Genomic DNA, 13,785 nt, shown 5'->3' with positions numbered 1-13,785 from the left:
AGAAATAAATAATAATAATAATAATAATATTTAAAAAAAAAAAACTTGAATAATGTATTGTTGACCCTAATGTCAAAGGTTATGTGTATTTAGTTTATTAAATGGTTAATGCGACCTGGGTCAATAAATGTAGAACGCTATAGCCCACACGGTGAAAAAGAGACTTTAACTCAGTTATTGGTAAGGGGGTCATACTGTAGCTATCCGTTTTTGTAACAGGCGGCATACGCGACTCATTGATGTCAATGCACACAAAAGTGAAAACTCGCCAGCAGTTGGATCTCTACCGCTCCACACAATTGAGCAAGCGGTGAAGAAGCAAAACTGGATTTCTGAACACAATGTAAGGTTTTTAAATTAAATAATAATAATAATAAAAAAACTCCAGTGTTTTTAGTTATTAGTTCAAAAACTATGCTTACAAAATACGATGCAACAACAACCTTTATTTTCAAGGTCAGGCGGTGGGAGGTTATTTTGTAGCACTGCTATGTATCCTGCAGTTAATAGAAACAGTTGGTAGCTGTGTATGTTGGGCTATTGCAATGAACGTAGGGTGTGCAGTATAGTATTGTGGGGCAGCGGGCTAAGCAAAACGCAACTTTATAGCTTCTCGCTATTTTAAGGTAAAAGATAAGAAAAAATATCATCATTTGCTTGGAATGCAGATATATAAAGGAATGACAAGCATTTGACAAGTTTCAGTGACAGCACAACTGCTTGCGTTTGGAATAATTTAGCAAAAATGATGTAAATAAGGCTATTCTATTGATAACAATATAGGTTTTAAATGTAAAAATAAATCGCGTTTTTTTTTTTTTTTTTACATTAAACAGCGCCTGTCATGAAATGCACGCTGATGTGTCATGTACAATTTACCTTAATTACCTTTTTTACCTATTGTACTAAAAGTAGGGAACATCATCCATCTATAACATCGACTGGAAAAATATCCCTCGGGGTTATAGACCGTTCAATTTTTTACCCCAGGGTTTAGCCAATAGCTATGTAGACGTCTATTTTAAGAGGCATCGTTGATTCTATATGTGTCATGTTGAATTGAGCCTGACATATAGCCTAACATTGTGTAATTAAATTAGCGCATGGCTCGTCGTTTATGAAAAATAAAACAATATTTTTTTTCGTGGTATAGGCTATTGACTTTACTGTATGTATTTCTGAAGGGAGGCACTCCATTCGTCGTCCCTGTGCTGCAAAGTGTTGGCGATTCTTACCTTTTGATATATGTGTATATATATATATATCTATATATTTTGGAATCTTCCAGTTTGAAGAAATCATCCTCCCTGTGCTATAACGCCTCGCAGAAAGAATCGCTTTAGATCAACGCCTCAGTGCTGTGAATATAGATCAGCGGCAGATTCCTTACACGGCAGAGGCAGAAGAGAAGAAAAAGGAAAAGAAAAAAACAACCGGCTGTCTTGGCCTCCAGTGCAAGAAATCATACATATAGAAAAAAGGAACCTAGTTCATGTTCTACGATATTCGACGCGCTGGTTGTAACCAGAGTGGATCACAAGGATGGGATATGCCAACAAAACCTTCAAAAGATACGCTCTCTTCCTTTGGATTGCATCTTTGCTTGTTTCAATAGAAGGCAGGAGACCAAGGCAACCCAGATGCCCCACGTCGTGTATATGCACAAGAGATAATGCTCTATGCGAAAATATAAGATCAGTTCCTCGCAGTTTTCCCCCTGATGTCGTTTCTTTGTAAGTGCATTTGGAAATATGGATTAATAAAATGTTTGTGTGTGTATCTGCATGTGTGTGTGTATGTGTGTGTGTGTGTGCTTGAGTGCGTTTTGTTTGTGTTTACAGTATCAAATTAGGATTACACCGGCATTTTTGGTGTTTTTATTTTAGTTTTCGACATCCCAAAAGATTAAACATTTTATTTTACATTTAAATTGTGAAACCTTCCTAATCGCAATTTCTGATTAATATTTAATATTTAAATGGATAAGGCAATAGGCTATTGAACGTCCTTTTATTGGATTAATTATTGTAATGCTCTCTATTATTATCATGCTTCCCCCCCCATGTAACACATTGGCTTTTTTATTTTTTAGATCGTTTGTTAAATCTGGATTCAACGAAATTCCTGAAGGAAGCTTCTTGCACACACCAGCACTGCAGCTTCTGTGAGATTCAATGTTATACATTTTTGGTCAGCAGGTTATAATAGCTTTAAACAGCGAACCAGTAGCAGGTTTTTTTTGTTACATATAGGAGATAAGTTTATGCTGAATCTCAAAACCTAATGAATATATGAAAATAGTCTTAAGGTTAAGTCAGATGAGGTTTATTCATAATTTCAAAGGGCGTTTTCTGGAGATGTGAGAGGTTTGCGTTGCAGTAACTGGCGAGTAGTCTGCAGAGAATTGCAGCATTACAGCAAAACGGTAGAGTATTCGTTTTATGTCTGTGCAGGATAGCTGATTGAATAAGGGTTGGACTTGTTTAAGGAAATGTGTTTTTAAAAAATGTAAGCAAAGGACTCCAAGTCAAACGTACACAGTGTACTCGGAACCTTAGCGTGCTTCTCTGTAAAAGATCTCAAAAACAGAACTGTAAATTAGATGTTAAAAGAAGGATTTTTCTGGCACTAAGGCAACAGGTTTAGCTGCTGGCAGTAGGTGCGCAAAACACGACTACCGGTAACCTTTCCTTTCTATGTAAATATTGTCATTCTTCAGCCATGATGTTAATCGTTTTATGATTTCTTACTGTCAGTAGAATGTGTACTGGTTCTAGTCAATAAATGGGATTTGAAGGACTTAATTCTAATTCACCTTTTGCTTTAAGAATATATATATATATATATATATATATATATATATATATATATATATATATATATATATATATATATATATATATATATATATATATATATATATATATTGTACTTTAGTTCATCATGTGTCTTATCGCCGAAAAACATAATAAACACATTGCTACTCATTGGTGCTTACTTGTAGGCTATAGCATCCATTTATATTCTGCTGAAATGCATTTTCCCAGATATAATCTAATCAATTTGGACTCGTATTCTTCAACCGTAATTTGCACTGTAGGATTAATTAAAATTTTATAAGATACTGTGCGAAAAGATGATCATGCATGGAGTGGCGATAACATAACGAACAGTAAAAAAAAAAAAAAAAAAAAATGAGGGTGTTTTGTCTCAAAAGAACAATCCCAGAGTTATGTTAATTATCAGAGCAATTGATGAGCAGAATAGGATTTGATAACCAGGGAGTGATGTATAGTGTCTCAGCTTGAGAAAATGAGTAATGTGTTTGGACTTGATAAGTGTAATAAATCATTAAACGATGAAGAATAAGAAGTAAGGTGCCATGATTCACACTAACAATGACTGATGTTTTGGCATCAAAGCAAAAAAAACAACATAACAACAACAATTGGGGTTTTATGGGAATGGCTCAGTTTATATAGTTGAATATTAGTACAAACAATATTTAATTATATTATTAAAAAAAAAAAAAGGTTATCCTGAAAATGGAAATATTGTATGTACTTTGTCCCCAACAAAAACTTCTGGCATATTTGCTATCATATAGTGGAGTCTACAGCATATATCAACACATCAAGCCAAACTGTTTAAGCTTTTGCTTCAGTTCAACGTTACTTTCCTTAGCATTCTTTTTACTTTTAAATGTAATAGAAAGTGTTGCACCGGAACTTAAAAAAAAGCTTAGATATCTGACCCACTGTTGTGACCATACTCACACCTTAATAAATCCAAAATTATCTTATTTTAAACTCAAAAAAGGGAAAACTACAAACGTTTTTATGAACACCAACCCATATTTAATTTATCAAAACAAGCTTAATTGGTTATTATTAATTCCTTCACCATAGCCCAGGAATATCATTAAATTACCAGCAGGTTGACATCAAACTCTATTGAATATTAAATCACAGCTATTGTTTACCTTCTGTTAGCTTCCTTTCCAAAAAAAGATGAAAATAATGACAATTTCTAGTTGCACTGTCTATAGGCTGTTAGGTAGAACTGTTGTTGTAAGTTGTCTTTTTTTTAGACATCTGTCTAATAGCAGGAATGATGTTAAAACTGTAGAAAACATCAAGCAGTTAGTTAATTACATAGATCATATGTCTACAAATTAAAGATACAGGGTACAGTAAGTTAATCAAACAGAACCAGTCATTTTATTAGATTGATAGTTTGATTGTGCAGATAAATTAGGAAACGCATGTTATTTCTTCCTTGTATGCTGTTAAACATTATTGCCAATGATATAATGCCATTGATAGCTCTAACTAGTGCTTAAAGTTGTAATGCTCCACGTTCAATGTAATAATACTGCATCAATGTTTTATTTAAATACGTAATTTGGGCAAAAGTCTATAGCCAAGCTGGACAATTACATTTGTAACCTCTCACTGCTGGAAGTTGGCCTTTTTGACACACAGAGTGGCAAGCATGTTTCAAGGGTTGAATAGCTTAAACTTAAACTGTGGAAGGGTCTTCTTTCTGGAATGATCTCTGTGGTTGTTTTTAAATGACATTATTTGATGTATTCTGTAGCCTGTTCACTGCAAACTCCTTTGAGGCCATTCATGAAGATGCTTTCCTTGGTCTCCCACACCTCGAGTACCTGTAAGTAATATCAACTTGTATTCTTTTTTTGCACATTCTTAATAGACAGTAGTTTATGTAGGTGGATTCATACAATAACTACAATATGGAAATGCTTTCACAGGTTTATCGAAAACAACAAAATCAAATCGATTTCTCCAAATGCTTTTCAAGGACTTAAGTCACTTATTCACCTGTAAGTATATGCTCTTTTTCTTGATTGTGGTTGTTGTAGTAATAAATCCTACCATTTCATGCTGACCTCCACTTTGTTTTTGCCCCATATTTTTTCCTGTAAAATGGCTTGTATTCCTAAAGCATGTTGATTGGGTATTTATTGACTGAGAGCTACACACATGTAACTTTGAAAAGATTTCAACTAGTATTCCTAAAACTCCTCAACGCTGTTTATGCATGCAGTTCACAGCACAAAGAAGTAAAAAGGCTTTATGATTCAGTTTTGTCAACTTTTTTTGTGATCGATGTCATACATCATTATGCAGATTATACATTGTTAAAATGTATTACTAATTTGCCATGTACCATTGAGATGCATCTGGTTGTAGACATTACAAATGCAGGTGCAGATTTGCTTAGTTGTATTTTGTTGTAGTAGTTGTGCTGTTGTTAGCACAGAGCTGGCAATCATACAAAAACTAATGGTAACACAATCATTTGTGCACAATTAAAACTTGATGCAGCTTAAAATTACAATACCCACCTGTGACAGGATGGATTGGTGGGTCACCAGACCAGAAAATACACACAATAGTACTGCAGGATCAGTGGCCAACACGCTCGTATTTATTAAATAATAAATCAAGCAAACAAACACAAGACTTTTACAAAACGGCACGATGGCCAAAATAAATATACACAAACAAAACAAGTATCGTGCCTGTCTATACACCACACGAGTAGCAATTGTTTATTTCTTACTTTCTGACTGATCTCTCTCGTTCCTCCTCTCTGAACAACCAACCCCAGTCAGCAAAAGCCGCTGGTATATATAGTGGTTGAGGGATTAACTGGTTACCTCATTTATCCCTCAACCACATTCCGCATGGGTTTTCTAATAAGCATGGTCAATTCGTCAATAAATTATTAGCTGCCGACCACGCATTCTCACGGGATGTATTGAAGAATTTAACACCTGCCCCGCCAACCTATTTTAACAATAATAATAGTGCACACAATATGTTTAAATACAACAGCTTTTGGTTACTACAGTGTATGAAATTGAACAAGTTTAAGTTGAAAAAACAAACAAACATTCTACTGCAGTAGACAGCAAAGTAAAAAAAAAAACCCTAAAATGTCTAGATTTATTCAGGTAACCAACGGAAAAAAAGTGAAAGAAAATGAACAGAACACATTTTAAGGTATTTTTCTATAAATTAATTGTGTGTATTAGCAACTTGGCAGGCCTTAGAATGTTTACCTCCTTGTACAATACGCTTAAAAACAAATTATCATTGTGACAGGGTAGCATCACTGCCCAAGCTATTACCGGCAGGAGAGAGATCCAGAGACAGATAGCTTTAGTTTAAGTGCGTATGCACATGTTTATTTAACAAAACAAACAAAACACGGCACGAGGGCCAAAATAAAACATTCAAGCAAAAAAGAATAAACTCACCTACACCTGGGCCTGTTGTTTGATGTTTTGGAGTCTTGTAATGTGACTGACTTGTTGAATACACCTTCATAATGGCTGAGGAGTGAAACATGGGCAGCTGCAGGAATCTCCCACCCACTGGCAATTAATGGATCTATGAGTAATTATTTGTGAGCGCATATTGGCATGATTTGTTGTGCTAGGCAAGCACCGTAGGTTTTTATTAATTTTCATCAGATAATTTGAATTTTGAAATATGTTTTTAACATTAAAAACAAACAAACGAAAAAACTATTTTGGATGACCTTGGTTTTATATAATAAATATAAAATGTATTTACATTTTATATTGCAGTGATTTACACTTCACATGAATACTTCAAAAACCTGCCATCTGCCAATCAATTTGTTTATTTTCCAAAGGGATATTTAGGGGGAATTAGGTAAGCAGGGTTCAAACTTGCACAAAGTGGTTTCATTTTTAATGAACCCATTCTTGAATTGCTTTTACTCATGCTGCTACCAGTATATAGTCCGTCTGATAAGGTTTTTAAATTATTAATAACATCAGTAACAGGCCCCCACTTTAAAATGATCTGCATTGTTGTGGTAAAACATCAAAACAGCATGACGCTGAACAAGGTGCAAGGTGTTGAAAAAAAACTGCCAATGCAAAACAAGGGCAAGGTGTTGAAAAAAAACTGCCAATGCAAAATTACAGAAGCAATAGAAAAATAGATCTTGAAGGTCACCCACTGAATAAAATCATAATTTTTAAAAATATTTTAGACTAGAAGTTTCATTACTGATATTTATATGGTAACAGTTCAGAAATCAGTTTGGTTAGTACCAGCTGCTGATATACGTGACAGTATCTTTTCAAGTGGAGGGCAAGTTATGCGATTGTTGTGCTGAGTTAGGAAGGAAAATCTGGCAATTGGCTGCTCTATAGCAACCACTATTGGCTGGGCACCAGACAAGACCACGTGGAGTACTGTTAGGCTGAACTCTGCCCCCAGAATTCAGCAGCTTGAAAACATCTGCCGAGTTTGTTTATCATTTGAAAAGAGACATTTGGCAAGACAGCAGGAATAGAGGATGCCCAGTCCTCCTGAGTTGGTACAGGGGTTGCAGCGGTGAGGGAACATTCAAATTTCAAATTAGGGAGAAAATAGGGTTAAAATACATGATTACTCTAAATGAAAAAAAGGAAAAAAAAAAGATTTGCACTTACTGGATTTGTTAGGTTAATACCACAGTTTATTGAGGATGGTTTTAAAAAATGTATTTGCAGGAGCCTGGCATATAATAATCTTCAGACACTCCCTAAAGATGTTTTCAAAGGCCTGGAGGCATTAATAAAGGTGTAAGTATGAATTCTTATTCTTGCTTATTGCTTAGCAAAGGAAATGCATAATCTAAGTCCATATTTATTTCACTTATCTGCAATTTCAGGTAAAAAAATGTAAACATCGAAAGCAGAGCTGTGATTCCTTTCACAATATCCATCCCTCAATATTTTATCTAAAGGTAATCAGTATTGTTCACTTCAATGGCACTCATTGTATATAGGACCAGAGGAACCAGATAAAGCTACATTACCAACACAAAGTGGAAGAGCTCACAAAGCTTTTCATGCAGCTTTCAAACTTTTTGTAGTAGGCCCTTTAAACTGACACATTCTCCCTAGTAAATGACTTGTTTTTGTGTAAGGATTACTTACCTCTTATTCCTGTTTGAATTCTGCATCATTTCCAAAGATTTTGTCTAAATATGTTTTGTGAAAAATAATACTAGTGCTCAATCGCTTAATTAAGTAATTCAAAAAAATTTGAAAACAGAGTGTGCCAAAGTTTTTTTTTTTTTAAAGCTATACATACAGGTAGTGAACAAAAAATGGAAACACCAATGTAAAGTCACTTAATAGGGCGTTGGGCCACTATGGTATCCCGTTCTGTGGCGTTCTCGGCGGACTGTTTTTGATGAAACTGGCTGCTCGCGCCCCAGGTTGAAATTTGCAGTCAATTGATCTGCAGTTGCTCGCCTGTTTTGCCTTGCACTTTGAATTATTGCATGGATATCATGATCCTGGAGTATGCGCTTCTGCCTACTCTTGCCCTTTGCTGATGATGTCTTTCCCTCAGAATTCCATGACAACATCACCTTAGACACTGTTGCTCGTGAAACATCAGCAAGTTGAGCTGTCTTGATCACTGAAGCTCCTGCCAAACGCGCCCCAACAATCACCCCTCTTTCAAAGTCACTGAGGTCTCCTCTTGCAGCCATGCTAGCCATAATTATCGGCAACCAGGCCTGTCCAGCATTTTTTTACATGACCCTAAGCATGCTGGGATGTTATTTGCTTAATTAACGCATGAGCCACACCTGTGTGGAAGCCCTTGCTTTCAATATACTTGGTGTCCCTCATTTACCCAGGTGTTTCCATTTTTTTTGTTCACTACCTGTACAATATATCACTGAATACTATCAAAATCATAGTCAAAATTGTCCCATAAGTGTCCCAGCTCTAAGGTCGTCTTTATATTTCTCATCATCTTTGCTTTGCAGGGATCTCAGAGGCAATGCCTTTAACTGTGACTGCAAATTGAAGTGGTTAGTTGAATGGATGCACAACACAAATGCAACTGTGGATCAAATCTATTGTGCAGACCCACCAGCATATCAAGGGAAGAAAATCAACGACCTTGTGCCGCAATCATTTGACTGCATAACAACAGGTGATTGTTATTTGTTAAATTCATTTCTAACAGCAGTTTTGTAATACATACTCAAAAGTAATTCACATTGATCCTATTTTTTTTAGTGTAAGATCTTGTCATTCAGTGGCTTGATTAGAAAACCTGATTGCAGAATACATCTTACTTGTAATTTGGAAGCAAACCGAGACATTTTATCAAATTGTAAGAGACAATGGCACTGGCTGTAGTCAGGAGTGGTTCTGATTGTCACCATGACCATGAGAGCCCCTGACAGCTCTGCAAGTGCACAGAAAATGAAAAGGGTTTGAATGCTAAATTGCCAATGGTTTCCTTTTTGTGTTTTACAGAATTTGCTTCATACCAGTCCCTAAAATTTGAGTCAATTTCAGTGGATTCCTTCAGTTACAAGAACGATGACTATATTGTAATTGCCCAGCCTTTTATCGGGAAGTGCAGCTTCCTAGAATGGGACCATGTTGAAATGGTCTTCCGGAATTATGATAACATTAGCAGTAAGTTATTTTCAATATCTTCCATTGACTAATCTACACTAGATTTTGTACTTACTTATTAGGCACAACTGTGAAGTATACACCCTTTTAAGGGTAATAACCAACGTTTTAATGGGATACTTTATATCATCTACATTTGTCTAAGGTTTACTTTCCTTCTTGTTTAATATTCCAGTATTTGTTTTCTGGATGAGCCTCTATTGTATTTTTTGCTTTAACTATTATTCACTAAGTTTACTAACAATTCCAGCAAAAAATAATTTGAAAAGACTCCTCAAGGCTGATTTTGAGAGTGAGGCCAGGAAGCATTTAGAGTTGCATTACTCACTGAGGTGAAATTTTTGGTGGAAAGGTTAATTAGTATGACAAGAGAAGTAAATCATACTGAGCACATATAATATGATACCGTATACATACTAGGAAAATGTAGATTATACATCTCAAAATCTGTTCTTATTTAGGGGAATCCTGTTTATCTTTAAAAAAAACAAACCCCCTTTAGGATATCCTCAGTTCTAAGAACAGTGGCTTGATTACAATATTCCACCACAAGGTGGTGCACTCTTTCACTCAATCAGAATCATTTTGGCATTGCATTTACCTGACTTACTGTGATACATGTTAATATCTCTTCATATAACTGTGACAGACGGTCTTATGTGCTGTATAGAGAGTGACTGTGGTGCTCTGGTGGGGTCTATAACTTGTTGTACAGGGAGTGAACCAGGAAAGGAAGCAGTGTGTTTATCCTTAGACTAATGGTTTCACAGACCAATATGAGCTACATTAGGTGGTTCAGGATTAGTGCTAATCAGAGCCTGTGAAAGCCACCAATAGTGTTGTGGATGTGGCAGGATAGATTGTTTAATCTGAATAAAGGTTAAAATAACATCTGTAAAACTACAATTTTTTGTAAATGCTAACGCGAGGTAAGAATTGTTTCAGAGCCTTTGTTATTACCTTTTTTACTAGCTCATACGACTGTCATACAATATACAATAGTCTTGTATTCTTTTTTTGAAGGCACTTCCACAGTCGTCTGCAAACCAATGGTGATAGATACTCAGCTGTTTATCATTGTTGCCCAGCTTTTTGGAGGCTCCCACATTTACAAACGGGACAACTCTGCAAACAAGTTCATCAAAATCCAGGATATTGACATCCTCAAAATCAGGAAGCCTAACGACGTGGAAACCTTCACAATCGATGGCACCTCATACTTTGTCATTGCCGACAGTTCCAAAGCAGGTTCTACAACAGTGTACAAGTGGAATGGGAATGGGTTCTACTCCCATCAGTCCCTCCACCCTTGGTACAGAGATACGGATGTGGAATATCTCGAAATAGCTAACAAACCACACTTGATTCTGTCGAGCAGCTCCCAGCGCCCTGTTATCTATCAGTGGAACAAATCCCAGAAATTGTTTGATAGGCGTACGGACATTCCTGAAATGGAAGACGTCTTTGCGGTCAAGCATTTCAAAGTGAAGAATGACCTGTACATCTGCCTCACCAGGTTTATTGGGGACTCTAAAGTGATGAAGTGGGATGGCTCTATGTTTTTGGAGATACAGACGATGCCATCTAGAGGATCAATGGTGTTCCAGCCTTTTGCTGTGAACAACTGGCAGTATGCAATTCTCGGGAGTGACTACTCCTTTACACAAGTCTACCGCTGGGACGTGAAGAAGGGCCAGTTTGTTAATTTCCAGGAGTTAAATATCCAGGCTCCGAGGGCTTTTACACTCGTTTCTATTGACAACCGTGAGTTTCTGCTGGCTTCTAGTTTCAAGGGAAAAACGCAGATTTATGAACATCTCATACTTGACCTAAGCAATTAATAGAATCAGACCTTACTTGTATTTACACTGCAGTAAAGAACAACTGCACTTAATGGAAATGGACATCATGTTGGATTATATGCATGATATATCCCACTAATAATACTTCCAGGTGAATGTCTTGATAGAAGTATCCATCTGTTTTGGTCATCATTTAGTGCTTTTGAATTTTCCTTTCTTTTTCAACAAAGACCACTGTTAACTTTCCCCTTGGGATTATAAATTGTACATAACTGTGCAATCACATCTGTTACTAAAGCGAATAATAATAATAATAATAATAATAATAATAATAATAATAATAATAATAATAATAATAATAATAATAATAATAATAATAATAGTAAGTTTGTCATCTATTTATTAACCTATTGGAAGAAAACAAATATCTGCCAAATCACAGGTTTACATTTTTCGGTCTTCCAGGTGTAAGCAAAATTATTTATAAATGAAGCTTTTGTAAATATAAGAGGGACCGTGTCAGTCAGAAAAATATTTCATATTAAGATCTGCTGTTGCAATTTTAAAATCATATATTTGTAAGACAATTAACATATGTTGCAATGCAAACTTAGTTCTTGTTGCTTGGGGGGAGGTATCCTGACAACTCAGATTTTTATTGTTGTTTGTTGAACTGTATAGTAATAACAATAAAAAAAAGAAAATAGCAGAATGTGTCCATGTATTTTGATGAAAATATTTTTGGATGGAGCTCTGAATTCAAAGCCTGGCAAAGCCATTATTGTGATGCCACTGCTACAAGCTAAAAATCAGAAATGTAGTTCACACTTTGTGAGAATGGGCTCTCTCCAATGGCTAACACATATCATCAATGACATGCAGTTCTATATCATTTTTTTTATGTACATGCTCTTTTTAATGAAAATATATACTGTACATTGAAAGTTTAATTCCATTATAAAAAACAGTATGATGGCTTATTTTCCTTTCAGGTTAAATTTCCAATATATAACGCAGGTTTCACTTTTCTTAAAGATCCAGTAATATAGTTATGCATTCTATTTTGATTATACACAATTTTACCTTACCTTAAAACGGTTTTCTTGACGTTCTCTCGTTTTCCCATTTTGCCTTCTAGTTGGGTTACCAGAACAGATCCTTCATGTTTCTTTTGTTTAGTTTTTTTCGATTTACATCTTGGTTTTTAATTTACTGTACACAACTACTGTTTCAGTAGGCGTTTTACAATAATCTAAACATGTATTTTTAATACAAAAATCTAAAACCAATAGGCCATCGAGTTCAATTATCCTAGATGACACTGCTGCATTCGATCCCCGGTAGATCATGCGCTAGCACCCTGAGTAGCTACTGTCTGAAACTTAGCTCAGGGTAACTCTTGATTGAGAATAATAGCTGCAACTTCTAGCTATTATCATGGTGCACCTGCTACTACCTGACTGTAAAGAATGAAAATGTTAATTCTGGGACTGCAGGCAAAAATGTAGACACACCACCCAGCTTCAGGATAGATCGGAGTTGCCCAAAGCAGTTCATAATGCTGAAAAAGTACTGAAAGTTATTTCAAGTTATCCAGGAAGATAGGAAATAGCACAGCAAGATCCAATACATCTTGCAGGCATCGTTATAACTTAAATGGATGTAATACTGGTTCTTTAAACATGTATTTGAGATCATTTACCTCTTGGAAACTGAAGAGGGAGCTCCAGGCTATGTGTTCAAAATAAATCAAAACTTGGTAGCGCTTTTAATGAAGATTAGTAGTTCTGTAAAAAAAAAAATATATATATATATATATATATATATATATATATATATATATATATATATATATATATATATATATATATTAACAATAAAAAGTCCTCAATAAATCCCCTTGTTGGACGAGAAAGCAACAGACTTGTTCTACTCTGATACATATATTGTAATATTATCTACACACGTGTGTTAATATTTAAAAAGGATAACATACATAAAATGCATTATTCTTTTTTTGCCTGATACGATAACATTTATGACATGTACAGTATAATTCTGATCATCAAATTCTTTTATCATATTTGGCCGCTGGGTAGCTCCAAGCCCTGTGTGCACTAATTACACTGCCTTGCACCGAGTAGCGTACACGCCGAGCAATGTACGCCCAATACTGTACACACCAGAGCGCTATGCGCACCAAGGGCACTGAGAAGCCTAGCCCCATTGGAAGACGTGCTCCCACACGAGTAAAGGTTGGAAAAGACAACAACACTCGCACCTTTAAGTCAATACTGCACAGGCAGTCGACTCACATACCACAGATAGAAAGCAGCAGCCTGCAACGTGAGTGCATGCAGGTTGCTAAGGAAAGATAGAAAGAAAAAGGTTGAATCAGGAGTCACTGATTCTGTGAAAGCGGCAAGCCAGCTTTCAGCCTGAAAGGCAAGGGAACTGCAGTAGACTCAAGCTCTTTTTCAAAAA

The 13,785-nt window shown here is 35.7% G+C and overlaps 1 protein-coding gene across 2 annotated transcripts; it reads left to right on the top strand.

The window, feature by feature from the left end:
• The first annotated feature begins 191 nt into the window (after positions 1-191).
• On the top strand, positions 192-12,013 carry lgi1b (leucine-rich, glioma inactivated 1b). Of its 2 annotated transcripts, none has more exons than XM_034031770.3 (9): positions 192-343; positions 1,289-1,733; positions 2,093-2,164; positions 4,600-4,671; positions 4,775-4,846; positions 7,562-7,633; positions 8,836-9,005; positions 9,335-9,499; positions 10,523-12,013. In XM_034031770.3, exons 2-9 carry the CDS (start codon positions 1,543-1,545, stop codon positions 11,338-11,340), a joined length of 1,632 nt encoding a protein of 543 aa, XP_033887661.1. In that variant the 5' UTR covers positions 192-343; positions 1,289-1,542; the 3' UTR covers positions 11,341-12,013. The 2 variants fall into 2 exon arrangements, with proteins under 2 accessions (XP_033887661.1, XP_033887662.1); XM_034031771.3 differs by lacking the exon at positions 192-343 and adding an exon at positions 389-626.
• The last annotated feature ends 1,772 nt before the right edge of the window (positions 12,014-13,785 follow it).

This window comes from Acipenser ruthenus, chromosome 13 (assembly GCF_902713425.1).
Source record: "Acipenser ruthenus chromosome 13, fAciRut3.2 maternal haplotype, whole genome shotgun sequence".
Taxonomy (NCBI): Eukaryota; Metazoa; Chordata; class Actinopteri; order Acipenseriformes; family Acipenseridae; genus Acipenser; species Acipenser ruthenus.
Note: the sequence above shows the minus strand (reverse complement) of the source record. Positions and strands in the feature narration are given on the sequence as shown.

What these genes read in the sequence shown, in the direction of transcription:
- lgi1b (XM_034031770.3), top strand. Translation starts at nt 1,543, where the DNA reads ATGGGATATGCCAACAAAACCTTCAAAAGATACGCTCTCTTCCTTTGG. An exon ending in CTCCCACACCTCGAGTACCT is followed by an intron (nt 4,672 to 4,774) that starts GTAAGTAATATC and finishes ATGCTTTCACAG; the next exon opens with GTTTATCGAAAACAACAAAA. An exon ending in CTGGAGGCATTAATAAAGGT is followed by an intron (nt 7,634 to 8,835) that starts GTAAGTATGAAT and finishes TTTGCTTTGCAG; the next exon opens with GGATCTCAGAGGCAATGCCT.